Here is a 22,533-nt window from a genome sequence, read left to right on the forward strand (position 1 = left end):
TAAAACAATATTTAATTTGCTTGTCCACTGGAACAATCAGCACAGCTTTTAGCTCTCAAAGTTAAAAACTGCGAGGTTATAATCGGGTGAATTTCCTTAAACTTTCATGGTACAATTATGCTAAGTTAACTGGCGATTTTTTTTGTCAACTAACATCCCTCTGGTTGAAGCAAATGTTCCCCAGGAAGATCAAAATTATCTGCCAAAAACTGTTGCTCAAACTAAGCCCATTTTACGAAACAAGGATGTTTCAACAAAACTGGCAAATCAAAGCAGTCTGATTGGGGTTATTTATTGGCAAAACATTCAGTGAAATTACCTACAAAAAACTGTTTCAGTTAATTTTCAGTTAATTGCCACATTGGGCCTGCAGGTTTTCAACAAAAATAGTTGCGTAACATCTCAAAATATTTGAAAAGAAGCTTTTTACAGTTTTGTTGGTGTATCAAAACCACAGTTTTTGCTAAATAAGCTGCAATTCAAATGCTATTTCTACACTAAATATGTAAATATTACTCTAGGGGTTAAAGCAAGAAGTTTCTTGAGAATTATAAATGTCTGATACTTCATCCACATTTGGTGATTTCATCGTTACTAATTCTGCAGTTGCTTGACACAGGTCTTGCTCTTTTCCGTGCACACTCTTAAAGGAACAAATAAAGTTGCTTCTCTTATGGAACAAAAAAAACCCCATACTTTTACCTGCTTTAGAACATCTATCTCATATTGTTTTCGCCTTAGTTTGTTTTGCTTCTTTATTGCACAGGTATGCTCTTTGAATAAATGTTTGGACAAATTACAAGAACATCCTTCGGGTAAAGGTTTGCGATAATCCAAATTTTCCAAATGAAAGGTCTATTCAACACAAAAGACAGTTCAAACATTTTATTAGTCACTGTTTAAGATATCAGAATCGGTTTTATTGCCAATTTCCATTAAAAATCACATACTTTTGGTTAACTCCGGTTTAAATTGAAAAAGATACATTGCTTTAGAAAATAATCACAAATCTTAGAAATAAGCCGGTAACCCTTTTGCTTATAGTTGCATAACAATGCATTCTAAATTGTATTTTATATGTTGACACATTTGTATCAGATTAAACTATGTAATAGGGGTTGCAAACTGAGACTGTTTTAAGAATGTGTTTCATTGCTTGCATGAGACCAATTTAACAAAATTTGGGATGGGTTTCTAAGTAATGAAGAGATAATATTCAAATTAAAGTGTACTTTACAAGTTGTTAACAACCATTTTTGTGCTTTAACCTTTCTTTCTTTGATTGCCTTGTTCAATCTTTTTTCAGTTTCCACATTTTCTTTGGCTCGTATCAATGCTTCCCGTAAATGATCGATCTCTTGTGATTTATCCATGAGTTCTTGTGTCAATGTGGCAACACGGGAAGATTTCTTTGAAGCAAAGGATTCTGCTTCCCTTAATATAAATAAACTCTACTTGTGGGATGACTAGTTGAATATGGTTACCTTAGCTTATTAAGATCCTTTTCATAGCCTTGCAACAACTGTTCTTTGCGATCTAATCTTTGCGACAGTGATTTGATTCTGTTACAAATCAATTCCAAATCAATTTTTCTGTCACTGTTTAGCTTTTCTTGTTCATCTTGGGAAACATGCTGCATGGAACGCATGCCTTTCAGAGAGCTGATATTAAGAAAGCCAGCTAGTGCATTCACAACATCCATGTACTGAAATGAATCACAAACATACAAGTTATTGGTGCTTAAGCATATTCCACTTTGGTAAGGAGATGGTTGCATTGTACACAACTCACATTTTTTTCACTACAAATGATTCCTTCCTCAATATTTTGTCGTGTAGTTCTTTCAATAGATGCCTGGGTATTTGCAGATCTTATTTGTTGCTGGGTATCAAATGCCTACATAATACTCTCATAATTACCGAAGTTTCAAATTAATAAAAAAAAATTACATCCTGTTGCATTGTCAGGTGTGCATGAGCTAGTTGACCTTCTTCCATTGCCTGTTTTGCCCGAATCTCAGCCAGCTCTTTTTTAAGAAGGGTCACCTGCTGCAGTGCTTGCTCTTGACTTGGTACTAGCAAACACACGAGGTTTTATAGGTAAACACAAAACATATTTTACTCCTGTATTTTTTAACATCATACATGGAGGCCTAATTTGTTCCAATGCTTTAATTCGAGCCCTTAACTCTGCCAAGGCTTCTTTTTGACGTAAAATTACATTTTCATGACGTTCCCCTTTGCATGTGGCTCCAACCATTGACAAATCAGAAACAAGTTTGGCCTGTAATACAAAACTATGAATAAATTAGAAAATCAATGAGAAGAGTATTTACAGCATGTATAAAAAAGATATTTTGACCTCTGCTTTTAGTGGTTCTGTCTGGGTTTCTTGGAAATTTTTTTCTGTTAGTTGTTCTGGCAGCTGTTTATCTTGTATTTGTGCTAATTTCTTGTACTTGTTGTTTTCTTCTTTGCTGTCTCTGGCAAACGCAACCAATTCCAGCTTAGTTAAAACACTTTGTTAAAACACCCATAGCATACTGTAAATTCTTCTGAACATCATGAATTTGTTGCTTTTGTGTGTCAGCTAATCTAACCATTTTAGCAAGTTGTTGGCGAATAGTGTTAATTTCCATTTCTTGATGCTTGACTGTCTGCCTACAACAACAGGTACAATGAATTTATGAATAACTTGATAAAGACCAAATACCTGTTGTGCTCCAACTCTTGTTTTTGGCATTCACTTAACTCTCCAGTCATATCAGAAATTCTTGCTTGTGCACCACTTAAATCATTTTGTAAAGCAACAATAGCATCCTGCTGTATCTAAAACAAACACATTTTTGTATAAGTGATTGATAACAGTAATAAAGAAACTTCTCTAAAATTAAAAATATAGAAGTTTATAAAAAAAGCATGCAAACCAAGCACTAGTATTTAAATGTAGTTGGTAGGGAATATGGGCTATCCAAGTTCACTCCAAAAACAGTTCACTCATTAACCGAACGTATTTATACTAAGTTGGGTCAAAATTGATGTTTCCATTTTTGCAATTTAGCACTGTGATAATTATGTTTCGGTAATTATGCTGTCAATTTGCAATGATGGTAAAGGGATTTAGTCAAAAAAAAATTGAGATTTTTGAATGGAGCAGAAACATTTAAAAAGTAAACCCAAGGGCAGGGTTGTCCAACTTAAACATGCTGCCATGCCAATTTTTATCTTATAACCTATTCCCGTGCCATGTTTGGTAAATTATGTTTAATTAACCCAAATTTTCAACAACATCATAGCCACCTGCTAACCTGTGTGCACGCTTAAGACTATTATATCGTGACACAGGTCAGAAGTAAATGTTTAAACCCACTGATGTATTTGAAACAAAAGGAAACAAAATTTTTTTCTTTTCCACAAACCACTAGCTTCATTAGTACATGCGTGTAAGATTAGTTGTCTGATAATTAGAATTTAGTATCCGGTTAAATGGTTAGATAAAATTAAAATATCCAAATATATCCGTTATCCGGGTAGTAAAATGTTATTGGTATGTACATTTTCTTGTTCATGGAACGAATGTGATGTCGCCACATGTTTGAAACCCTGGCTCTGCACTGACATAGTTTCATAAACTTTAAGTTTAATGTTTAAACTAAAACAGCAGTTGTGCTAAACTTGATAACAGTTATGGAAAAAACAATGAAGGCTAAATGCTAGAGTGGTTGTGTGAGGTTAAACTAAATGTGATATAAAAAACGTTAACCTGTTTTTTTTTCTTCAAAACTAAGATTTACATAGCATGTATATTTTTTCCCAAGGTAATTTTTATGTAAACACATGCAACATAACTTGAACTAGACCATTCTGAACTTAAAACTGCCTATGTCCACTAAAAGTATTGTATGGTGATAATGAACAAACTTAGTTTCCCCTTACGTGTATTTGGTGATTTGCTTGAAGAAGTTGTGATTTTAGTAAGGTGATTGTTTCTTGCAATAAAGGTGCATCCGATTTTGCAGGAGGTGATGGTATTTTTCTAACTTCCCTTTTTTGAACTAAGAAGCACATTTTCTTAAATTTTGTTTTTAAATAAATTAAACCAGTATCAACAACTGCTTGTAGAGGTAATAATGTGGTGCAAGCAAGGTTACAGTGTATGTAAAATAATACATATTTATTACAAAAAAATATCTTTTCATATTTATGCAATATTCATACTCAACCTAAATTTTGTTCTTTTAATTCACTGATGGTATTCTCCAATTTTTTTTTCTCTGACATTAGAGTCTGCGTTTGTTTTTCAAGTGATACAATAGTAAGGGAATGCTGATGTATTTCCTCCTAAAATGTTTATGAACGGTTTTTTTCCTCAAACATACTATATCAAAACTACCTTGTACTGTTGTACATCTCTTCCAATGTTAGCTGCAATATTTTTATTTTTTTCTTCTAGCAGTGTCACCTCTAGCTTTCTTCTTTCTTCCAATGCATGGATATCATGTCTCAGTTGTTTCTAATTGACAAAAAAAATACAGATACACACACTAACAAATTGTGAACATCTATACATGCCAAAGTATTTTGTCTTACATGCATTAGTGTAAAATACAAGAAAAACACTTCCACACAACTAAATGTCAACACAGTGTTTAACATCCACAATTACACAACTATCTTTTTGTGTTGTTTTCTAACCAGTACAATGTTCTATTATGGTAAACAATACTGCATTAATTAACTTAAAATTACCATGCTGTAAGAAAGGAAAGCATTGGTTTTTTTTAGTACTTTTGTATTATTATGGGTAGTATCCAGTCAGTCAAATATATATATTCATGATATATCAGTAAAATAATGAATGCCTAATTGTATGTATGTAATGATATGAAATAAACCATCTAACCTCATTATTTTCATGATCTTGTATAGTGTTTAAAGCACCTTCCATTCTTTTTTTTAATAAAATCTCTTCTTCCATTTTTTCTTTCAAAACCTATGAAATACATCTAAATAAACTAAAATACAAAAAACTTAACATTATTCATTACATTTTGTAGTTGTTCTAGTGTATAGTTAACTAATTCAACTTTTTCTTTTTCATTTTTCAGCATATCAAGACTCTTCTCTTTCTCCCTACTGCGCAAATCCTCCAAATTGTTGTTAAATTTAGACTGTTCTTCAATTCTGAAAGAAGAGAACTTGCAATTAACATTGGTAAAAAAATGTACAGTTAATCTTATAGTTTCACTTTGATGTTTCGCAACAATACTTTAGAATTGTACACTTCATTCCAATGGTCGTACTTTTATGATAAAATAGCCCAACTGGTACATAACCACCATTAACAACAACCTCATTTTTTCAATTTCAGCTGCCAATTTTTCCTCATTTTCTTGTAGTAACTGTGAAATGTGGAACTGAAGTTCCTCTTCATGCTTCTTTTCAAGGTCTGAAATCGACTTTGCCATTTTATTGCTGCATTCTTTTTCATCTTTAAGTGATTTGTAGATAACAGAAACATGTTCTCCAGGATCTTAAATAATAAGTTAAATACAACAATTTTTCAATTTTTTACAAATTTGTTTTACCCAAGTACAACCAACACAAACTTACATCTGGCATTTTTTGTTGTAAACATTATGCCTACAAAGGTTTAAGAAATGGGGTGGGCAACTTGTTTCGAAAATTGTTGTACACAGACATACAAAAGCCTTCTTTAATTACACAACTATATTTGCCTTGTACAATAGGGCAATGAATCTTATATTACATTGCCACAAGAATGCTGAAAGCATACATTTCACAAATACATGGAGCCCCATTATTCAAAAAAATACAAAGCTCTGCAACATAGCTCAAACCCCCAAAACAGATATATCATTAAATGAAGGTAATGTCTGTTAAATCTAATTTATTTGTGTCCACTTACTCTCATTGGACAAAAGTACATCAAATCCTGCCTGAGACAGAGACTCATCTAGTTTGGATAGCCAATTGAATTCACTGGCTAATAAATCAACAAATGCATCACGAACCCACACAAGTGTTCCTTCAATACCCAATGTGACAAGTACTTGCTTTTCATGTTTCAATATTCTTGTGTGATGTCCATTGTTTTGCAGTTGATTCTAAATGTTTCAGAAAGTAAGATAAGGATATCCACTGATGATGATTCAATGGAAAAGCTTCATTAACCAATTCAAGTCTATTATTATTTACTCAATGCTACTATGTGAACATTTAACATCACAATGTTTCACTGCTGAAACCTTGCATTTCCAATTTTCCAATTTCTAGAAAACTTGCTAAATAATTCTCAACGACATTTACTTCATTATTGGTGCATTGCGTTGACATATAGATTGTTGTGATAATATATTTATACATTTTATGTATTGACATACTATCATTTTATGAATAAAATTCTTGCATGTTTCATTTGCATCCGTAATAACTTGCATCTTCACTTCATTATCATGAATTACTTGTTTCAACTCCTGTGTTTGTTCCTCAAACTTGGTCCTTTAACAAGTTTATTCATAAAGTAAGAAAATCAAAAGACTTTTACAGAAATTTTGGTGGTACCTTTGTTCAGACATTTTTTTAATGTCAGATAGAATAGAAGAATCATCAATTTCATATTCATTGTTGGGTGCACGTAAGCCAGGACAACAATAAACATTTTGAATCAGTCTCATGCGAAAGCGATCAAGCTTTGATAAATACATGTGTCAAATCAAAGTTTATTTAAATATCAAAAGGTTATAAAATTACTTTGCATTTTGACTGTTCCAAATCAACACGAATTATTCTTTCATTGCGTTGCAGTTCATTAAATCTTAATTTTTGTGATTCAAACTCTTTCACTTTGGAGGCACTTTCTTTTTGTGTTTGCTGGATTGTTGACTGCAACTTTGAAATTTCCTGTTTGTATGACTGTAACAGTAATACCTGATCACTTGCTCTAGTATCCGATGCTTGTAGTTTCTGAACCAAAATTTTTCATAAAAATAGGTGAAAAATCAGCCATAAATTTTCTTATTTTGAAAACCTTTATTTATTTACAAATACCAAGTCCAATTATTTAAAAAAAATCTACATGGTTATGTGCAGAAGCAAATGATCACTAAGCTTGAACTTAACTTACAAGTTTTAAATCCTTTATTTCTCTTTTCAGTGTTTCAATATGGTCAGTCTTACTCCTGTCTTCAGAAATTCTTGCAAACTAAATATTTTTTTTGCTACTTGACTGTAACAAATACCATTACACAAACAACAACCAATAAAAACTTTAAAATATCCTTTGGTGTATTCACTTATATAAGTGGAAAAGTAGTTTTCCAACTTCAGTGCAGGCTTATTTGTTCAATTTTTATTCTGTGTGGTGCCATGGAAGCTACAAGCAGTCATCATTAGATGTCATTTTACTGAGCACATGATAGACCCAACAAGATTATTTTTTTACCAAAGTTGTTGTACTTGCTGGATATTGTAGCATGCATGATATCAAGTGACAAGTATCAGCCATTATACCGAAAAAACGTTTTTATGTAACTTATGACATTGTAAATAAGATGGGATTTTAATTGGTTGAGCATTTGATGCAGAACGAAATACTCATAATACCTCCATGACAAATAAAGCATATCTTTTTGTAAATTTGGCCCCATCAAATTTTTGTAAATAAATGCACAACAACAACAAAATGCAAAAAGTAGTAAAAACATGATGATATTAAAAATGAATTGGGTAAGTAAAATGTTAATAATTTGAAAATGCATTGATAATGAATGTATTAGAAGTCCAATATCAAGACAAAAAAAATATTCCATACCTTTGCTGTAATTGATGATAGTTGCACATCTTTTTGTGTTAGCTTTTTTGATAAGGTATGAACTTCATTATTTTTATTTAAAAGTGTTGAGTCTTTTGACTGCACTTCACGTTGCAAGGAACTAACTAAACCTAACAAAAAATAAACAAAACTGTTTAATTGGATTTCTATAAAATGTACTACTGTAAAAACCTTACCCTGGGACATGGCATACTCTTGTTTCAGTTTGTCAAGTTCAGTGCGAAGTTCATGAATCATTTTTTCTCTTTCAGCAAGCTGTGTAGTTAAGGTGGCACCTGCACATTTTTGTTTCACAGCATTAACTTGCTTTTTCACCGAATTGATGTCATTTCTGCTGTTGGAAATTTCATTGTCAACAGTTTTCAGTTTTTGACAAAGTAATTCAGCTTTTTGTCCATGATCATTTAAGAGTTGTTCTTGCAGTACAGCAATTTCATGCCTCAGTTCTGCAATTGCTACATCCTTTCGTTTCGACTCCTGTGAAATATGAATATTAACACATTAAACCAAATAAATTAACCGAAAATTTTGTACGTTCATGTAGAGGGCCACAAGACCTACAAACTTACAATAGCAAATATATACATTAAGTAACACCTGCTCGTAGATGGCTAAGCGGTTAATTTCATCTGCCATTCTCAACAACTTTTGGTCTTTTTCATGTGAATTGTGATCAGACACCTCACCATACCCCCAACCTAAAAATAAATTTAATTATGGACATGATAAAAAGTGTAACAACACCAGCAATGGACACCACTAACAGTTGAAACTGAGAAAATGCAAATATATTTGTTTGGGTTGTTCAAGCGCCTCGTGGCTTCAACTCTCAGATCCAAATAAATGTAGATTTATAGAAAGTACATTGCCAATGTTTAGTTAAGAGTAATTTTATGTAAGTGTAATCATAAGTTGACCAGACAATGAGCAACAAATATTGAGATGGTTCTGTCGCAGAATAGATTCAAACACATAATAGTTAAAACTGCTAATGCATACAGTTGCAATGGCCTAATCCTATGGTTCTAAAATTTTTAGTGTCATGACACACTTTAATCCTCAGGATAGTCGCTTTCAATGTGGGTAAAATTCAAATAGTCAGAAATTGAAAGTTATGTTCTCAACTAAAGTATGGTTTTCTTTTATTTCAATATTTGTATGAACAAATTTTCTGGCATACAAGTTGCATAGCAGGGGTCGGCAACCCTGGTACATGTCCCTAACTGTGATGTAATGATTTATGGTATGTCAAGTGATTTATACTCCAATATTTTGCCATATGTCTGGGAATTACAGCACTATTCTGAAAAAGCACACCATGATCTTAAAATAAGCAGCTAGTTCTAAATACAATATTTTTTCAATAAAGCAGTTTTACTTTTGCCAACCTTCTTTTGGCAATGCTTTTGAAGCATTTCCCAAAGAATTTTGATGGTTGCCAGCACTGGAAGGTCTTATGCGCAAAGGTGGATGAGGATGCATACAACTTTGTCTCTGCTGGATATCACCAGATCCTTTGCCTGGTAAATTCTGTTTCTTACAAAGCGGCCAAACAAGTAATAAAATAGTACCTGTCACCACTGCATTTATTTGTGGTAAGGAAGTAGACTCCTGAAAAGCAAAGTTTCGAGGAGTTGAAACTACCATGTGGACTGGGGAATGCCACATTTGTTGGGGTGCGCAATGAGAATCCTATATTAGTACATACTATCGGTTAAAATATTTTTTGCATGTATTACATTTTACCAAACCTCAAAACTTTCCAGTAGAAATTCATATGATTTACCATTATACCCGAACCTCACAATGTCACCATGTGCCAAACGAACTGAAGCATTTTGAATTCTGCAATCATTTACATATGTACCATGAACACTGTTAAGATCATGTAACACATATCTGTTTTCAGATGTGCAATATTCCACAACAGCATGCTTTCCTTCAGCTGTACAATCCTACAGAATAAATATAGTAACTGTAATGTAAACATGATTTTGTCATGATAATTTGCACACTTACATCAATTTTAAAATCACAACCAACTTTTCCAATTGTAGTGGAGTCTTTAGAAAGAAAATGGACAGTTTCATTAGCTTTCAAAACAGCTTGTCCATGCATTTTTATTACATACAATATTTAGCTACTGTTAACCTAGAAATATTTAAACAACCTTTATTTTCGGTTTCATTACAATATTGCAATTCCACTTCTACTTTTAAGGTGTTTACATGATTTATTTTTGTTTTTGTAGCTAATTATTGTCTGAACCAAGGCAGTATCTAGGTTTTTTTTTCAATAAAAAATTTCTGACAAATGTCCAAAATGTCCGAGAGTAAAGCTTTCGGATCTTTCGAATTTGTTCAGACATTTACCATGTATATTTAGTATTCAAAACAAGTAAAAAAATCAGTCGATGACCGACAAATGACACACAAAAACAAGCCCAGGCAGCAATGTTTTATGCAATCGCATGATTGGCAGGATCACACCACTATGCAGATCTGCACTTGGAGATCATAGCTATTGTATCAAGATTATTAGGTTTACAGGCTTCGCAGCCCAGGCATTAGGGCCTAGTAAGCCAAGGGACATGAGTTCAAACCTCACCAGGAATATAACTGTGCAGATCTCTCTGCAGGAATTTTTCTGATTTAAATTATCAAAAGGTTTTTGCCAATTTTTTAACAATGTTGCCATTTTATGAGTAAAGCTGAGCTGCAACAGATCTAGGTATATACCTGTCAAATTTTCAGTGAACACTGTATAAACTGGATTGCTTCAATGACATTTGCGACACACAAACAAACAAATAATTTTCAAATATTTTAGGGACATACTTTTTTTTCACAAAATTTTTGTTTTCTACACCACAAAAATTGATGACTTCAGTGTAATATTTGCCTATAAAGTAAAATCAATCTAAATTTGTATTAAGGTTAAATGCATTTTGATAAATTCTAAATCAGACATACCCAAACCACAGCCCATGGGCTGGATCCAGTCTGTCTGGCATTGTCCAGTTTTTTTCATTTATTAATTTTGGGTTAATGTGTCTCAGACTTTTTTACATGCAAGACTGTTCTCTCTTTCACTTTACTTCATCCAAAATGCATTTCGCATATATACGCCAAGGTGGTATGATTAATGTAAGAACCTCTCAAACAAGCAAATTTTGTGATGTATACCTTTACACAAAGGATTGTAACAAGGAGTTAATCACAATTATGAATTACACTGGCACACTTCACATGTTTATAACATGGATAAATTTGTGTCACAAGGAAATAGTTTTTTTTTTATTAGGTATATACCTACAACAACAATAAGTTTTGCTTTTGTACAATACTGTTTGTTTCCATAATCTTTAGGTATATTTGAAATTGGTTACATACAGAAGTGAAGAAACAAGATCTGATGCTTTTTATAAACAAAAATATAGGACTCCTGTTTTTTACTTATGGTTCTGACTTTGCGTCAACAATGGGTCTGATGTCACAAAGCTGCAGGTAAAGGTTGGCTGAAAAAGCATTGGTTTAGATAGGATAGGAGTTATTCAACAAAAAGAATGTAGTGCAGTGAAAAATCACTTTGCAGGAAAAATGTTACATATAGGCAAAGCAGAAATTATCAAAGAATATAAATACCAAGCACCAAAAATGAAAAAATATTTTTAGTCGAAGAAAAGCGTCTGTAATAAATGGCAACTAACGCTTTTACCGTGGCAAAGTCTTGATAACATGGAAATTACAGTGTGTTTTCTGTGCCTGTTATGTTTTTTGTTAGTGAGTACAACTCATGAAGATAAAAATTCCTAAATATCAATATATTTGCACGACTTTTAAACTGAACTAGAGAAATAGGAGAACACATATGCTACAATTTTCCCTACTAACAAGGCAGTAAAAGCACATACCAAACCCCCAGACACACTAGTTGTTAATTTTAGAGGTTTTTCTTTGCCTGTGTGTAAATTTCTGCTTTTTGGCGCTTGATGCTTATATTCCTTGACAATTTCTGTTTTGTCTAAACATGAAATTTTTCCAAAAAAGAATTTTTTGCTGCTATATGCATTTTATTGAAGAACTTCTACCTAAACTAATACATTTTCATTCAATCTTTACCTGCAACATTGTGACTTCATGCCCATGATTAACGCGAAGTCGGAACCATGAATATAAAGCAAACACCTCTAATAATATGAATATCTGATTGGAATTGTTGATATTAGTATTTTGAAATTTGTTGTCATGTTGGCTTGTCAACACGCGCATATACAATAGAGCTATAAATATATTGCGTTATGTGGCATTAAGAAAAAGAGAAAATAAGTTTAGGCCAAGCAGCACAACCAAACTGACTGTGCTCGGCTAAGTCAGCCTTTTGCGAGCTGTTTAATAAGATCTTGCTGATGAGGAATCGTCCTAGCATAACTCTTAACACACGTTTCGTTCAATAAGTATTGAAAAATAATGACTGTTTCTTTATCTGTATTCTCTAATCTCTAGCACATGTCCTTCTCCTTCATGAACCATTGTCATCCTGGCAGACTTTAAAAAACATTTTTTAAAAAATCGTTCCACATCATTAAACATTATTTCATAAAGATGTTTCACTGATACATTCAAGCAAATTCTCATGAGGAAAATTAAATTAAAAAACAACTAGGGAGATATTTAACATTACTAACTACACAGAAGACAGAGAATCTACACCAGAAAAACAAACACAGGTCTTATCATGTTTTTATGCTACTGGAGGGTTGGGTCGTCACAGCCCAGCAAGTACCAAATTACTTTCCGGAACCTATACTGTTTTTAAAATCTCTGCATCTGTCAAGAATTGAGTGCTGTTTTGGTTGTGAAGAATGTATTGGTGAAACATCCTTTGTGTTCAATGATGTGAAACAATTTTTTCAACATTTTTTTGGGAGTCTGGCAGGACTTCATAGTCTTTTTGAACTCACAGCGTCACTATGGACGCGCATCAACATCGCTTTGTTGTTTTGCGTTATACTCCCATCTAGCGGCGGAAAGTAAATATCCTACCACTTTTTGTGTGATTTCCTGTGTACGTGCATATACTGGCTGTGAGCCTTCGCAACCACCACAGAAACTCTTTGATTTGCGCAATGCTTCGTATGTGCTGTAGCAACATAAAAACAAAATGTCATTGCGCTGTTTCGTCGCAAGCGTTACACGATCTGAAACCGAAACTATTTTCTTTCCCCAGACCTTAATCAGTAACCACAACTTAATCTTGTTTCTAACCCTTATTTAATTAGAAGTGAGACAATTTTCAATACAAAAACAACCACGACGATGGAATAATGCAAACATATTGAGCGTAATACAACACAAAATAACGACAATTCAAGGCTTCTTTTGCATCAGAGCATTCGATTTTCCCTTGTATTTATTACTTTTGTCGCAATTTCCTTCAGCGACCACATTTCGCCCAAAGCCTTAATTTTGCGTACAGATTGTTGCTAAATTCCTTGCATATTTGAAAATATGGACAACAAAATAATCAAAATAATTATTTCAGATAACTGAAAAATTGGTTTCGCCACTGTGTTGGTTTTTATTTTCTGGGGAAGCCTAGTTGTTCGTACAAGCGCAACGTCATAAAACAACAATCTTTTAAAACGACAGGTGTACATTTGTTGTTTTTTTTTACCGGAAGAACGAACAGTTTAGTAATTAAATATTTCAATCCGTTCGTTTTCCCGTTTGCAATACCGACAAGTGCCGCACCATATCCCGATGAGGCTCGCCGTTTGATGGCGTTTCGCCATCCCGTATCCAAGGCTTAATGATATCCGTAACCACAGCAGCAGATCTGTGTGAATGCGCAAGTTTTCGTCTCGACTTGCCCAGGTTTGTGATGACTATGTGGCATTGTCGTCTTGGAGTTTCCTGTTGTTTACCGATGTTGACGTAGTTTTTGTGTTTGCCGAAGGTATTGCAACTTTAACACAGTGGGGAATAAGAAATCAAGGCATCGTGGTTTAATTAAGTTTCCACTGCACTATGTAGTTGTCATGTTCAGTAGATTGCACTCGGAGAAGGTGGACATTAGAGAAGTGATTTGTTAAATTTATAATAAAAACATGTAAAATTACAATAAAATTCATTGCGTTATACGTTCTGTTGTGTTGCATTGGTTCGTTCAAGTAACACAACATTGATTATGTAATTGTTTTTGCTTCATTCAACAGTTTTTTTACACAGATAGTTATTATATTGTTATTTGTTAACACGCTATCCAACAAATAGTGTTTCCCTGTGGACAAATCCATGAGGTGTGGTATGTAATAAAAGTAAATATTATGGAAAGTGATTCAAAAGTTCTATCAATGGAAATTAACCCAAAGCACAGACAAACTGTAGCAGATGAAGGTGATTTAGTTGTTATTTTATGTTTCATGTTTTATTTTAACATGTATACATTTATGACGTATTTTTTATATCTTTGCATGGTTTTGCAGTACACCATGAACCAGTACCAGACATTCCAAATGTTGATGAAATATGGCAAGTTTCTGATTTAAAATAAGACAAATATCATTAATGTTAATTGGGTTTTAACAAATATATTTAAATTGAAAGGTGTATGCAATAAAAAGAAAAAATACATCAATATTATTCATAGGTCCGATCCCCCACAAACCTCAGAAGATTTAAAGCAAATGATGGAGTTTTTGGATGACAAAGAGAGTAATGATGAGTGTTTTCAAAAGCAAGATGTTTCTCCACACATGGTAGAACTACAATTATCTTCACACATATACTAAAATTATTTACACCAAGTAAGGGGATGATTCTAAGGGTACATGTGCAGGATCCCAATGAACATACACGCCAAGTAGATAAACTGGCTGAGTTTGTTATGATGCCAAGTCAATAATTTTAATTTACACCATCTTATGTCTTGTCTTACCTCTAATATTTTAACATGAACAATGCATATAACACTTATGGTATTCGAATACCAACATTATTAGTTGCATAGATTGTATTATGTCTCTCTGGGCCAATTCCTTCTTTAGGTCTCAACAAATCTTGCTCGCAACAGTGTAAAACAAAACGTTACAGTGCATTCCATGATGCTCCATTTTGATATAACCCATAAATGATTATTTCTTATAATTTTGTGTCGACATTATGGTAAAATATGTTTTCTAGGTTAAAATGTATTAACTTTCGTGTGAGACAAATATATCATCTTGAGTGTCTGTAAAAACTACGTAAAAAAAGATTAAAAGCACCCCTACTAAAAGCTCATCTCAGTCTTAAGAACGCTCTGTGTGCAACACAACCCTTCTCACAACTAACTACTAGGTGTGTAAGGATGTGGATAAAGGATAAGATCACTTTGACATAACAAAAATCTTGTGCGGAAAAACAAAACAGACACTAATTTGCAACGGGGCAAAATCATTTTCCTGATATTTATTGTGGCTCCAATTCTGTTAAGCCACTTATCCTCGGCTATATCCCATGTGTTGGTACGAGGTTTCTCCACGAACATGACACTGTAGCACTGTTCTAGTGGTCCCTGGTGGCGCTGTTCTGTCCAGGTTCTTGCCTCTGAAATTAAGTATGAGATCAAGCATTTAGGAAACTGGGATTCTCCCAGTAGCTTTGGTCGTCAAAAGCAAAGGGTGGAAATCGTTGCAACTATGGATCAGGAATGGGGAGTGATTCCCAGATTCAGCTAACAGGAATTTATAATTTTGTGTGATGTCATATACCTATGAGAATTCTAAAAACCAGGTCCATATGCTTTTAATAAACATGAATTCAACTGATTGCAGACAACAATTGAACAGCTACGCAAAGAGATACAGGACACAAGAACGCCTCTTTCTTATCTTGAAGAATTTGAACACGTTGTCAAACGTGAGCTGTTGTATATTGGCTCAATACCTGTTGAGCAACTTCAAAAGGAGGAACAGAAATTAAAGGAAGAGTGTGTAACTAATCAAGCTCTTCAGGTAGGGTATATACTTTAGATTTGGTATGGTTATTATTTACTTGCACATAACTTCCATTTTTAATTTTATGATAATTAAAAATGATTTCCACAGGACTTGTTTTAGAACCACTGGTCTTGATTTTTTATACTGCCTAACATATAACTTATTGGTACGCTTGGGCAAGCTCTACAGCAACTAAAGCACTCCACTAAGCTATTTTATAGTGCAAAAACTTTAAATATACATGTTTATTCATAAATCAATTCAAAAACATTGGAAACTATTGGTCTCTGGCAGACTTCTTCACCTTTTTCTGCAATGCACCTTTTGCTGCCTATGTTCATCCTTCAAAAGGTCACGAAAAGTAAAAAATAAGACAAATATCAGAAATTAAGGAAGGTGGCAGCCCAACATTGGCCAATGTTTTATCTACTATGAAAATAAACAATAATTCATTTTCCTCAATTTTCCCTGTTTCTTTCATTCCCAGACTACAAAAAATGTTTCACACTGCGGTGAATTTACCTGCTGGTAGAGAAACATAGAGCAATGGTTTTCAACCTTTCAATTAATCATTTTTCGCTGCTGTAAAACTCTTACCAGATTCATTTCACACCAACATTTTTAACAGCTATAAGTATCTCTCTGTGCTTGTTAAACCTGTATTACTTTTGTGATACATAGGCAACAGAACAGCAACGGAGAATTGAAAACTTGGTTAAACTAACGGAACAGGCAAAGGAAAGGATTTATTTTGAACTCAAAAGGCAACAAAAAATTGCCGATCAAAGGGATGCAAACTTAAAATCAAAGGAAAAAACGATATATGTGGGTTGTTTGATGACTATTATGAAAAACATAAATCCAAAAAATTACTAAACCATGTACTTGTATACCTTTGTTTAGGAAAGGTTGCAAAAAGCTTTTCGCCAAGCAGAAAACGATTTAAGGCATGCTTTGGAAAAAAGAAAAGCTGAAGTAAAATCATTTTATGGGCACCTAACTTTTGCTGACAGTCAATATGGGGGAAGCAAAGGTTTTGTATATGAGCATAAGTCATTGTGGGATTGAAATGATGTAATTTGAAATTTATTGTACAAGGTCGACGTTGGCGAGTTGAATGGTCTAAAACACCACAGCCAATTCAAATTAAACTTCGATGTATTCGTGGAATAAGAGACAAAGCTCCACCTGGAAGATATGTTTTAATGGTTTCTTTATACAACAGGTAATGTGCATTTAAGTGTTAACATATGGAAATCAACCATGTAATGTTATTAAAGATTGGGTGGCCATGTACTACGATGGTCTAAGTTGAGTGGGCAACAATGGGGTGGGGCAACTCTGCCAGTTTTTCATGATGGAGTGTACTCATCTTCAGAATTGACTTTGGAGCAAAGTGTTTTTACAGTTCTGCCTCCACAATGGAAAGTGCAGCCTGGAATGATTCTGACATTTGAGTTATTTTTATTGAGGGGCTCAGCAGTCCCTGTTGATCGTGTTGTTGCATGGGGTAAGAAATATTGGTCATAAATGAATGTGTAATTCACTACCAGGCATTGCATGCTTCAGGATGTTTCCCTATTTGTGATGGCCAGTTCCGCATAGTGGAAGGTTACTATAAGCTACCATTAATCAGAGGTCACATGGATCATAGACTTACAAAACATTCAACTATAGAAGAACTCATAGCAACTGATATTGATCATTGGATTGCTAACATGTATATTCAGGTACAAGAAGAATACTTATAATTTGTTTTTTTCTTTGAAACTACAGTCTAACTTGTGTATTTCGGATTTGGTTCAATGAGAAATACACGTAATTCATACAAAATTGGATGTGTAAATGATTTGTAATCTTTTTGTAAGTAAACTTTTGTTATATTCCGGATTTTCACCAATTTCGGGTGTTTTCTGTTTTCTTTATACATAACACAGTCCAAACTCAAGTTTTTACCTAAACCTTGCATCCATATATTTAATGACATGCAACGGCCATTGTGGATTCAGCTAGGTATTTTCTTTGTACGATTTTGTGTCAATATTCTTATACATATATATAAGTTTAAAATAGTTTTTCAGACTATTTATTTTGTGTGCAGATAATTCGACTTCCCAGATACCTATCAGGACAAAAAGAATATGAAGTTGAATTGCAGTTTACATCTGGTCTCTTAAGCTATCCAGATCGCATACTAAATGCTGAGAAAGCAGCTGATGGTGAAAAAGCTCCAGTCCAAGATGATGGAGATCAAGTGTCCTCAAATGATGGTAATTTTTTAACAATTTTTTGAAGTGATTTTTGGTGTAAAGTGTAACAATGATTTTCTTTCTGTTTAGCTTTAAATATTTTGTCTGTTGGTGGTGTGAAGTCAATTGCTTCAGGATCACTATCAAGCCTTGCAGCAACAACTGCCAAAGCTAGCACACGGAATGCTTCCGGGAAAACATTACATTTAATAAAGGCATCACTAAATGGAACAGAAACAAGCCACAAACTTGAAAAAGTATGTTTAATTTAGTGTAAAGAAGGAGGGGTGGGCCAATATTTCGACTCCAGGGATAAAATTAACAGACGCCAATGTGCCATGTAAGCATAAAGTAGATAAGTGTGTTTACACTAAAATATTTTTGTACAATAATGACAATGAAGAGCAAAATCATCCACGAAAAAAATGTTTATTACAGTATGAACAGTATACAGGAGTGATGAAATTATCCCAGAACTTGTGATTAAAGGTTTAAGTGGGACAAATTTTGGCCATGGTCCACAGTGTGACCATTTCTAGTGTAAAGTGTTTTTTTTAAATTGCAGACAGTGCTCATACATTGAGCTCTGTAGATATTCATTATTTGTGCATGGTGTTTTGCACACTTTTATTTTGTAGTTGTACAAAATTTTAACAGCCCCTTGTGCTGAGTCATATTTTTTTGCATGATAACCTTCTTCAAAATCATCACTTTTTGCGTTATTTAAGAGTGCATTACTACGATATGGTGCACAATTAACAGCCACAAATTGTTTCCGCTTTTTTAAAAGCAATGTGTTTTGAGATAAGGCTGGAAATATATGTTGCTATCAAATCAAACAATGCAATAGGATCAATGTAGGATTGTTATTTAACATAATTTTGCTACATAGGATGCAGTTTGATACAATAATTTTGTTGGATGCATGCCTGTTGGCATGAGAAATGTTTGATAGCAGATAATGTTAAACTTATTTAGAATGGCTAAAATGCAAAATAATGTGTAAAGTTATTTAAAACTGTGATTTACTTCAGTGACAAACTGGACATCAATGATCATATGTAGATTTCCAATTGTAACCAGTATTTCAAGACTTGCTGCTTAGATCTAGTGGCAGAAACTGCATTTTTTGTTATTTGAACTTAAAACATGCAGACTTGGGTTTGCAGTTAATGTTTGGAATATTTTATGCTCCGTAAGGTCCACAACTTTTTTTGAGATTTGCTTTCTTAGGGTGAGGAGGCAACTGATGACAATGTTTCAGATGAAGAGGACCTTCTTCCTGTGACTGGACAACCAGGAATTTCATATAAGATTCACTACAAAAATCCTGTTGAAGACTACAATGCTAAGGTAAGCTCATTTAAATAGATCCCAATGAAACAGTTTTTGGATCAAAATTTAACAGGCCTAAACTGAGGAAGTAGTATCATGCTTTTAAATAAGATATTTGAAGCAGAACTGTAGTATCACCCAGCAACTACATTGTACCAAATACATCTGTAATTTGAAGGGAATTTGTTTGCTAGAGAGCAACTATGCTTATCCCCAAAACACCACTGCTCAATAGACAAGTGCCAAGGCCCAATCTAACTACTGTGGAGGAACTGGAAATGCATACATTTTCTGTCCAGCACCCATTTTCAATGAAAGGAAGACTGCAAAGAGTTGGCCATGAGAGAGCAGAGTAATATGTTAATTCTAACATTGTATTTGGCTTGCTAATCTGTTGTGCATACAAACAATAGGTATGTAGGAAGAATGTTTTTGTCTGAAATGGGATTTTCACAATGGCAAACTCGAGACTTTTGGATAACAATCTTGTTGCTTGTACTTTTTTGGTTTGTTCGGATGTATGTTCATTACTGTGGGCAATGGCTCTTTTTACAGGTATCAGCCATATTTTTTTATTGTTTGACTGGTGTTATGTTATGAACATATGCATTTTTGTTTTTAATAATGTCTTCCTAGGCACTTCGTTTACCAGTGAGCTCCTTTGTGTTTTTTCCGTACACTGTTAATCTGAATTATCAAAGTGATCTTATGACTACTGGGGAAGAAATCGGAGTTGTGGTGCTTGGGCCTGTTTCAAACATTGTTGTTCAGGTTTGCTCAAATTTTTTTTGCAAGAAACAACAAGTAAGAAAATAATATTTTCAGATACTGCTCGTTCTTGTCTCATGGCTCAGTCAACTGGTTCTTGGAACTTTTCCATTGCTATTTTCAAAGTTGATTCTTGCTTTTTCTGTGTGGGCAGTGTGTGATCCGTATGTCATACTAATTGTAGATTCTATTCTGGGAAGGTATGTGCAGTCTGCTACAAATCCTATTGGGGATGCTTTCAAACTGTACTGGCATTTTTTGGATGTGGAAGGTTAGAAATTCAATTTTATTAACAATATTGCAGGTAATATATATTTTTCCTTAGGTTCTGGAATAATTGGCATTCCAATGACAATATTTCTGTATCTGGTTGTCACATTTGTTGCATCAGTTGTTCTGTATTTATATTTTTTGAAGTTACATAATAATGGACGTATGCTTGATGTCTTTTTTCGACTTCATGATAATGAAGATTCTTTTTTCATGCCACATGATCTTGAACTGAGCAATCAAGAGCTTAGCTTCATTGTGAAAAAAGCAGAGCAGTGGAGGGGGTCTGATGGAGAAAGAAGAAAAGTAAGAATTGTATGTTGGAACTGTGTTAAATTATTGATATCTTGCATTTAGGTTACAGTCTATGATTATATATGGGATGAGGATCCTGAAGAGTTTGATTCTAGCAACCAACAAGAAATAACCACACACATTTCATTACACACACTTCATTTGGATGGATTGCGAGAGTTGTATCGACACTTTTTAAAGCTTCCAGGTTACAAATATTAAACAGTAATTTAATTCATTTGAAACACACTATATGCCATCTTTTATTGTTATCAAATTACTCCACTAAACTCATAACTGTATTACAGATGGTTCTATTGTGGAAATATTTGGTGAACTTGGATCTGCACATTTGTTGCCTGATGTGAAAACAGCATTACTTAAGCGGGCAAACAATATAGAAAATATCTTTGGATCATCTTTAAGGTACAAATCCTGTTTAAGTTCATGAGTGCGTGGACAATAAAACAAAGTTTTTTCAACCAAAGCTGTTTTATGCATAAACAGGAATAAATAAATATACATGCCATTACTTGGCATGATAATTGGAATGAAATGTGAACATATAAAGCAGGTTTGTTGGGAGTTACATTTTAGGACCACAAACTTTTTTTTAGCTTGGACAGAAATATCACTACCACATTTGCAAGCAACAGTGCTATCTCTATGACACAGAAACTTCAGCTTCCAGATGGTATCATTATGTGATATATGGAAAAGGCAAGGCATTATACTTTTAAACTTAAGTGCTTTTATTTCAGACAGACGAGAGCGTCCATTGACAGGTGATTCAGTCAAAACCAGAGAAACAATTCGAAGATACAGTACAGATTCATCTAGTGACAACAGTTCAAATTAAGTTCTATTTGACCGCCAAAAAAAACTCTACCAAGACTGATTGCAAAATTCTGCTCTATTTTGGGTATTTTGATAATTCCAAAGTTTAATACCAGAGCTATTACATATGTACATTGTTTTTATTTTAATATATGCACATAATGTAATTCTACCATTGCATGCAGTAAGTTTGTAAACAGTACAATTTCAGCGTAGTAAATGTACATTATGATTTATTAAATGCTTTTACTTCATGTTCTTGCTTTTGAACTGCCCGAACAGCAAGAATTATTTCAACAATCAACAAGATAGTACCAACAGCAAATCCTATGCCCACCCGAAGAACAAGGTTTGAAACAAAATTTGAAAGCAAATATGTTGTCACAAAGACAGAGGCTAGTAAAGTTATTGCAAAGTTAAACCCGCTTGTTATGGGAGCACGAACTTCTTTGGATGCCCAGTGAGGTTTTGTAACATTACTAATCATTTTATTGTAAACTAATTGGTTTTGATGATTTCTAAGTCTTATTAACCGCTGTTCCAGTTCCAGGTTTTTTGGCTTGGAATTCAGTTCAGGAAAGATAACTACAGCATTTTGCAACAGTTTATTTAATCCTGTAGTAGTAGATTTGTGGCACTTCCATCTTGCCAGCTGTACAATGGAATAATAAAATACAACTTAGTTCTTAAAAGCCAACAAAATTGTCCACCTTGATAACACTTTCCAAACGAAAGTTTTTTGTACGCGTATCTATTTCCTCTGAAATGTGAAGTGGCAGTGTTCCCAAAATATTTTCAACGTTTTCCAATTCATTTACCTCTACAGTAATTTCCATCACAATAAAACTAACAATCTAAAAAAGAAAATATTTACAGAAAAATGTTTAAAGGATACTTAAAAATATTGTAATGTTTTGGAATTTTTTTAGCAACACTAAACATAAA

General features: G+C 33.6%; 3 protein-coding genes across 3 annotated transcripts; 1 reads left to right on the forward strand and 2 right to left on the reverse strand.

Annotated features, from left to right (window-relative positions):
* Positions 1 to 285: 285 nt before the first annotated feature.
* LOC145899117 (forkhead-associated domain-containing protein 1-like) lies at positions 286 to 10,007 on the reverse strand. The gene is made up of 28 exons (XM_082987835.1): positions 9,874 to 10,007; positions 9,606 to 9,809; positions 9,426 to 9,546; positions 9,243 to 9,374; positions 8,452 to 8,552; positions 8,031 to 8,331; positions 7,834 to 7,964; positions 7,147 to 7,224; positions 6,774 to 6,986; positions 6,585 to 6,712; positions 6,404 to 6,521; positions 5,929 to 6,127; positions 5,352 to 5,532; positions 5,048 to 5,183; positions 4,903 to 4,992; positions 4,393 to 4,512; positions 4,223 to 4,340; positions 3,936 to 4,054; positions 2,713 to 2,828; positions 2,544 to 2,660; positions 2,362 to 2,482; positions 2,145 to 2,283; positions 1,950 to 2,074; positions 1,792 to 1,896; positions 1,485 to 1,705; positions 1,269 to 1,434; positions 703 to 855; positions 286 to 643 (listed from the first exon to the last, which is right to left on the reverse strand). Exons 1-28 carry the CDS (start codon positions 9,970 to 9,972, stop codon positions 518 to 520), a joined length of 3,978 nt encoding a protein of 1,325 aa, XP_082843961.1. The 5' UTR covers positions 9,973 to 10,007; the 3' UTR covers positions 286 to 517.
* A 4,043-nt stretch (positions 10,008 to 14,050) lies between these two features.
* LOC145899119 (uncharacterized) lies at positions 14,051 to 21,842 on the forward strand. Its single transcript, XM_082987836.1, has 21 exons — positions 14,051 to 14,252; positions 14,342 to 14,387; positions 14,506 to 14,614; positions 15,671 to 15,850; positions 16,517 to 16,660; positions 16,739 to 16,868; positions 16,934 to 17,060; positions 17,116 to 17,345; positions 17,405 to 17,565; positions 17,937 to 18,105; positions 18,175 to 18,341; positions 19,318 to 19,437; positions 19,614 to 19,771; positions 19,833 to 19,974; positions 20,056 to 20,190; positions 20,245 to 20,458; positions 20,513 to 20,763; positions 20,815 to 20,959; positions 21,060 to 21,177; positions 21,369 to 21,445; positions 21,513 to 21,842. Exons 1-21 carry the CDS (start codon positions 14,183 to 14,185, stop codon positions 21,608 to 21,610), a joined length of 2,991 nt encoding a protein of 996 aa, XP_082843962.1. The 5' UTR covers positions 14,051 to 14,182; the 3' UTR covers positions 21,611 to 21,842.
* On the reverse strand, positions 21,677 to 22,435 carry LOC145899122 (uncharacterized). Its single transcript, XM_082987839.1, has 2 exons — positions 22,299 to 22,435; positions 21,677 to 22,240 (listed from the first exon to the last, which is right to left on the reverse strand). Exons 1-2 carry the CDS (start codon positions 22,422 to 22,424, stop codon positions 21,815 to 21,817), a joined length of 552 nt encoding a protein of 183 aa, XP_082843965.1. The 5' UTR covers positions 22,425 to 22,435; the 3' UTR covers positions 21,677 to 21,814.
* Between the last annotated feature and the right edge of the window lie 98 nt (positions 22,436 to 22,533).

The sequence above is a fragment of the Ascidia mentula genome, chromosome 4, assembly GCF_947561715.1.
Source record: "Ascidia mentula chromosome 4, kaAscMent1.1, whole genome shotgun sequence".
Taxonomy (NCBI): Eukaryota; Metazoa; Chordata; class Ascidiacea; order Phlebobranchia; family Ascidiidae; genus Ascidia; species Ascidia mentula.

What these genes read in the sequence shown, in the direction of transcription:
- LOC145899117 (XM_082987835.1), bottom strand. Translation starts at nt 9,972, where the DNA reads ATGCATGGACAAGCTGTTTTGAAAGCTAATGAAACTGTCCATTTTCTT. An exon ending in GCTTAGCCATCTACGAGCAG is followed by an intron (nt 8,332 to 8,451) that starts GTGTTACTTAAT and finishes CATATTTCACAG; the next exon opens with GAGTCGAAACGAAAGGATGT. An exon ending in ATTAAAAGAACAAAATTTAG is followed by an intron (nt 4,055 to 4,222) that starts GTTGAGTATGAA and finishes TGTGCTTCTTAG; the next exon opens with TTCAAAAAAGGGAAGTTAGA.
- LOC145899119 (XM_082987836.1), top strand. Translation starts at nt 14,183, where the DNA reads ATGGAAAGTGATTCAAAAGTTCTATCAATGGAAATTAACCCAAAGCAC. An exon ending in CAAAGGAAAAAACGATATAT is followed by an intron (nt 16,661 to 16,738) that starts GTGGGTTGTTTG and finishes ACCTTTGTTTAG; the next exon opens with GAAAGGTTGCAAAAAGCTTT. An exon ending in GCATTTTTTGGATGTGGAAG is followed by an intron (nt 20,459 to 20,512) that starts GTTAGAAATTCA and finishes ATTTTTCCTTAG; the next exon opens with GTTCTGGAATAATTGGCATT.
- LOC145899122 (XM_082987839.1), bottom strand. Translation starts at nt 22,424, where the DNA reads ATGGAAATTACTGTAGAGGTAAATGAATTGGAAAACGTTGAAAATATT. An exon ending in GTTTGGAAAGTGTTATCAAG is followed by an intron (nt 22,241 to 22,298) that starts GTGGACAATTTT and finishes TCCATTGTACAG; the next exon opens with CTGGCAAGATGGAAGTGCCA.